This window comes from Lepisma saccharinum, chromosome 3 (genome assembly GCF_977018435.1).
Source record: "Lepisma saccharinum chromosome 3, izLepSacc3.1, whole genome shotgun sequence".
Lineage (NCBI taxonomy): Eukaryota > Metazoa > Arthropoda > Insecta > Zygentoma > Lepismatidae > Lepisma > Lepisma saccharinum.
Window position 1 is genome coordinate 60179354 of NC_139231.1, and position 6000 is coordinate 60185353.

The 6000-nt window shown below is 37.0% G+C and overlaps 1 protein-coding gene across 2 annotated transcripts in view; it reads right to left on the reverse strand.

Moving 5' to 3' along the window:
* Claspin (claspin) overlaps nucleotides 1-4794 on the reverse strand; it is a 99414-nt gene extending 94620 nt beyond the window's left edge. Inside the window, exons 1-3 of one of the 2 annotated variants that reach the window (XM_083118649.1) lie at nucleotides 4659-4750; nucleotides 4343-4449; nucleotides 1458-1847 (exon numbers count right to left, since the gene is read on the reverse strand). In XM_083118649.1, the coding sequence (XP_082974775.1) occupies nucleotides 1458-1790 (333 nt within the window). In that variant the 5' untranslated portion in view covers nucleotides 1791-1847; nucleotides 4343-4449; nucleotides 4659-4750. Of the gene's footprint in view, nucleotides 1-1457; nucleotides 1848-4342; nucleotides 4450-4658 lie in introns of both variants that reach the window. The other variant, XM_083118647.1, reaches the window with a different exon arrangement.
* Nucleotides 4795-6000: the final 1206 nt, after the last annotated feature.

Here is a 6000-nt window from a genome sequence, read left to right on the forward strand (position 1 = left end):
TGCCATTTTCGTCAGATGTTGCAGCCCGAAGACATCCAAAAACAATCAATTCCTTAAGAGTGCCATGCATGCTATTTTTGTCGCATGTTGTAGTAAGACATTTTGTTGAAGTTCAACGTAAGTCGGATGACGATATCCGACAAAAATCATATGCATCAATTGAGCCTAAAACGTTCATGCTGTACCAACACATTCGACAAATCACAGGGTTGCATAGTGCCCTTATTTGTTTCCATGTTCCTTCAAAATGTCCGACAACTATCAGATGGTGCCTTAGTGCAATTCTCGAAACGTTAAACTGAAATGTCAAAATTATCACAAAAATCTATTTTCCATCTCTTCCTGCATTTGACATCTTTTTTCTTCTGAAATGTTACGTGAAGGGAAGGGAGGGGGTTAATCTCTGGAAACACCTCTGAACAAATTGAATTAGGGCGAACATTTTTAAAAGGGTCCAAAATATGCACTTAACATCCCCAAACTTACACCCCCACCCCCCAAGAGAAAAATCCTGGATAAACCCCTGTCTACAATGACGATGTGGATGAGTGATGATATGATGAAACTGATGAAGGGTCACTCACTACCCATGCCCATTCAGGGATTCAAACCTGGAACTAGTCATGTCACGGAATGCTGTGATATCCACTCCATCATGGAGATCGATGATATCATGAGTGTCATGCAAACCAATAAACAATGACTCATAACTGAATTTTCAACTACTAGTCTGTAATACGGCAATATTTGCAGGTTCCCATAAAAAAAATTCCAAAATGTTGGCTCTGCTCTTTCAGATATTGCAGAATAGCCTGTGGTTGATGGAAACTGAACTGTTTGTGTAATATTGTGGTAATATTAATAGTTGGTAATTCAGTGAATACTGTTTTTAAATACAGAATTTTGTGACTGGAATTGAGTTAAACCCATATACTTATTTAAGTTGAAGTTTAAACTACGGAAAAAGGAAATATACACATTAATGGATTTGCGTAAGGCAGTTCTTGTTAAGGCCATGGTGGATGCCTTAGGTTATATGGAACTTAATAATCAAGTAGAAATTATAACAAATTTGGTAGAAGACAATGAAATTGTTATAGAAGAACACAAGAGAGAGAGACATTCTGTAAAACTCTTATCAAACGTGCAATTCCTCTTCCTCAGTGTCTGGAATCTTTGACCTAACCTTACAGTTGGATATATATTGTTATTTTTTTTAGAAAATGTGGCTTAACAATTTAGTAGAAAAAAAACTTTTATTGATAGTGTTTTGTACTAAAAAATGTAAGTTTATGTACAGTACATATATAGATATGGGAAACACTGCTTAGCGGTAATCCCAAGTAAAAGTAAATAATAATCAGATATTGCAATCCACTTACCTAGCAAATATTCTAACAAAGCCCTTGGTAGATATACCAAGGCATTAAAATAAACAACAACAAAAAACATCTTACCTTTACAACATTACCACCAGGATTCCGTGTGTTGTCAGCAAATGATTCATCAGCCTTTGCAGTTGGTTCATCAGAATCACTATCCTCTCCTATCACAATTCGTCTCCTAGATTTACTGGCCTGACCAGATACCTCCTCTTCATCTGATGAAGAACCATTAACATTTTCAGTGTCTTGCCTGGAGTTCTGTAATGGTTCTTCATCAGAATCACTAAAAGCACGCTGAGTGCTCTTCTTTCTTCTCACAACTATTCCTTCATCCTCAGAATCAGAATAAGTAACCTTCGATTCACTTGGTTCCAAGGGTAATGCTAAAACTGATCCTGTGGCCATTCTTTACTTTGAATAAGTATTCCCACAAATCACTTAATATAAAGCACTTGCAGAAACCTGGAAATAATAATAATAATATAGTTAAACAGCAGTGTATTCACTAAGGTAATAAAATTGAGAGTTCCTTGAGTTTCATAGATCAGAAATCCTTTGGTATTGTTAAAGGCTAAGCCATTACTCTTCCTGATTCCCACTGGTACTAATACAGATACTTCAAAATTGTAACAATTCAAAAGTTATTCAGAATAATTATATATTTTAATATCACAATCTACCAGTTTTGCTTCAAGCATTTTGCATAATTAGCAAAATTAGGTATTTGTAATAATTTCGAGAATATTTAGATCATGTGAAAGTGTTGCATAGATTCTTAGCAGACTTCATGATGTCCAGGCTACAAAAAAATATCAGGAACTAAATTCAAACTGATATTTGCTTGTGCCGATACACTCATATCAGCTAATTTATAGATCAATATTGTCTCAGTCCTAGTATTATGGTATTTTAGTCACTTTTTCAACTTCCTGAATTAATCACTACGAGGAGGATGAACTATGAATCTATCCATATCATCATATGCAGTAAATTTTATAAGGTTCGAAATGTACATATTTTTACTTATTTCATAGCAAAAAATTGATATTTTCCAGGTTATAGAGCCTTCATAACTCACATAAAACTCATTATCTAGTGAACATTATGTTACCCAAAATCTTTATAAGATATATCTGATTGTACAATTTGCACAATGAACAAATTTAGCAATTTCTACAGCATGACTTTGTTACACTCATTTTCATGCTTTCTCAGCTTAATTCGACAATGTTTCACCTTCAAAGACAGATCAACTGCACCTACATATAATCCAATTGAATTGTATAACTGAAACTTCCACAAATAAGTTGCATAAAATAATCAACCACAGTATTACTATGTGGGATGGGAAAAAAAAGTACACAGTGATCATGCTCCGATGTTATCACCATTTGAAAAATTTCTCTCACGTGGAAAACTTTGTATACATGTTGGGAAGACAAAGGAAAATATGGAATATATGCATGTGGTTATGTTGTTTCAGTTTACATCATGAAAGTATTACTGCGAGCATCCGGTGCGGTACTTGTTTACTATCCTTCGGACACATTTATTTATTTTTACAGAAGAAACTACTTACCGTAATAAGTTCCTGTAGCATTGTCGAACATCGGGAAGGTGTTTTGTGTGATGTGGGAATGTTTCATAGCTGAAATTCATGTTGTTTGTTGAAAATTAATTCTCCGATGGAGAATAGCTAGCCCCACAAACCATTGGCGCGTGGATAGGTTAGTTCTGTTAGGTTAGGAAACATATTTAAAATTTGGTGTCATGTTAGTATCAGGATCTAGAAATTGGAAATAATTGCGAACCATTGGCGCTAGCCCCACGAACCATTGGCACGTGGTTAGGTTAGGAAACATAGTTAAAATTTGGTGTCGTGTTAGTATCAGGATCTAGAAATTGGAAATAATTGCGAACCATTGGCGCTAGCCCCACGAACCATTGGCACGTGGTTAGGTTAGTTAGTCTCAGGCAAGCGAAAAGGCCTATGAGAAAGACTTACTGGTAATGTGAAAAATTGCAATTGATTTAATCAAAACAACGTTGATACACCTTCAGGAATGTTCCGCGAAGCAGATACGTAAGTACGAATGTCAAAAATTGACGAAACGAAAACATTAGAGGTGTCCGAAGGATAGTAAATTTTTACCGTTTGCTGCACTTGCTACAGAAACTGATTTCAGTAAGTAGTTTCTCCTGTAAATTTAAAGAAAAGTGTCTCCGATATAACGAACTGTTACCTTCTGCAAGACCTTGTTTGCTTAAATACACAGGAGATGCCAAGCAGTTATTAAGGCCAAGGGGTTATGGAGCTGGCTATTAAACAGTCTCATTTTGTGACATTTTTATGTTTTCATTGCAACTGTACGAACAGAAACGTGACATCAAAGTAGCACGTTTGTACTAAAATGTATGCTTTTTCATTATTAATAAAGTTTGTGGGGAAACAAACGGTTGTAAATAAATCACCATATGTGTTATAACTACATGTAGGGATAATACTATATGTACTAAGGCTTATTGTAATTTTCGCTTTCTTTTACTTCCCACCCCTCATGAAAATTTTGTCTACTGTTTTCAGTTGATCTATAGGTGTTTTGAAACTACTGTGTTTCGATTTTCAAATAGATATAAAAACAAACTGTAAATCAGGAGGAATGAAAAGTTATATTTACAGCCCACATGTTGAGTTACATGCACTGTATACAACATTACATGTAATACTGAAGAGAATATTTCACTTGTATTTCTTCTACTGTACATGTACAGTAGGCCTACTGAACACCTACTGAAGTTCAGTGGGAAACCATTGAGTTTCAATAGATTTCCAAGACACACACTAGAGTACAGTTGATAACAACACATTCTGTCGGAGCGAATTGACAATATAGAGAAAGTCTCCAATTTCGAAAATTAACAAAATTGGAGACTTTCTCTATATTGTCAATTCTCACCAAATCGAAGTCTCTAGATTTAAAATTCCACAGGGTAGAAGTCAAAGGTCCTTCTCTTCATATGCAACTGGTTGTGATTGCAGGAACCATTAGTAAGAGCTTTGCAACTGAAAAAAAAAGGAAATAATAAGGGCAAGGAGCACGTACGAGCATAATTATAACGTTTAGAGCACCAAACCTAACCTTCTCACGTAAGCCTATGGGAGAAGGATAGCGAAATTATACTGCACCAAAGGCTTAAATTGGGTACAACAGCGGTAATGTATGATCTAATTTGTGGTGAAGTACTATAGATGCTCCAAGCTAATTCACTCACCTTATACATGTCCGTAGAATAAAATTAGTAACTTTAGTTTGCTAGAAGGTAAGAATTGTTTGAAGATCCCATACAAACTTTCAACATTCCGCGCGCTCCCGCCCGCATTAAGCACAGTGTATTCGCTTTCGTATTCTCCTTCTTTTTCTTTAAGAGAATGGTCCTATCCTATCCGTATCCAATCTTCTCTCTTTCTCTTTAAAAAGTAGAGGATTTGGCCTAAACCTTTTGTAGTTTCTTTAAAAAAAATAAAGGTAATGATTGCTGCTACAACATTTTCAAGTATTCCCATTGACTGGTACCATTTGGGTGGTAAATAATCTGTGATGGTTAGATTAGGCCAATCATGCATAGATGGTTTTAAAGGCGGAGCTACTACGGAGCATGCGCACTCGTCCGGTTCCCCTCGCACATCCTGTTAAGCAGATGGTGCGTTAATATGAAACGGCGAAATGGATATTCTTTTACAAGGAAAAGGGGTATCAGCTACACAGTTCTATCATAGAGGAGTTAGGGAGTAGAGGATTACCCCACATTTAAACCTCGCTGCGCTTTGAAATTGCATTTCCATCGGTGGCCAGTAGATGGCGCGGCCGTCTTCTTTTGCTGTTTCCAGCACAAATTGGGGGGAGAGCTCTTTCGGTGACAGTCACGTGGGTTTCAAACGTCCTTATTGGTCAGATCTCTTGTATCCCATCAAGGCTGTTACCAATGGCAAGGGCTTTCTTTTTCGCTGGTTCCCTTCCTAGCACCGCTGTTAGGGGTGGGGTGAAGAGATGGGATGGGTGATGCGTTTCCGCCACCGCAAAGTTCTTCGGAATCTTTTACTCGAAAGTAAGGTTGCCTTTCCTATGCAATTTACAGTTCTTTGAGTGTTTATTTGAAGGCGAAATTGGGAATGTAAAATGTAGGCATTTTCAACTGGCGCCTGAATTTTCAAATTCAGTTCTCAAAAAACTTTTTTTTTAAATATTTCAACTTCGCTTGTGGAAATTTCCATTACCACTTTTGAAATAACGAGTACAGTGTGTGGGCCTCCCCGATGGCTCAGTGGTAGCGTCGTCGCCTTGTAATCAAGGGGTTCCGGGTTCGATACTCGGTGGAGCTACAAGTGGTTCGGATCCCACTTTAAACTGTAGGTCTAGTCCCGATTGGCCTGAGCAAAAAGAAAAAAAATAATAGCTCATAACTGAAGTACAAACGGGGGGCGGCGAATTCCATGCACCGGCGCAACAATCATTTCTTGACTGCAACAATCTTTACTCGACCTCGCTGCACAAGAAATGAAAATGAACTGAATAGCGTGAAATTCAAATAATTTTTGTTTCACTTTGCTCGAAAT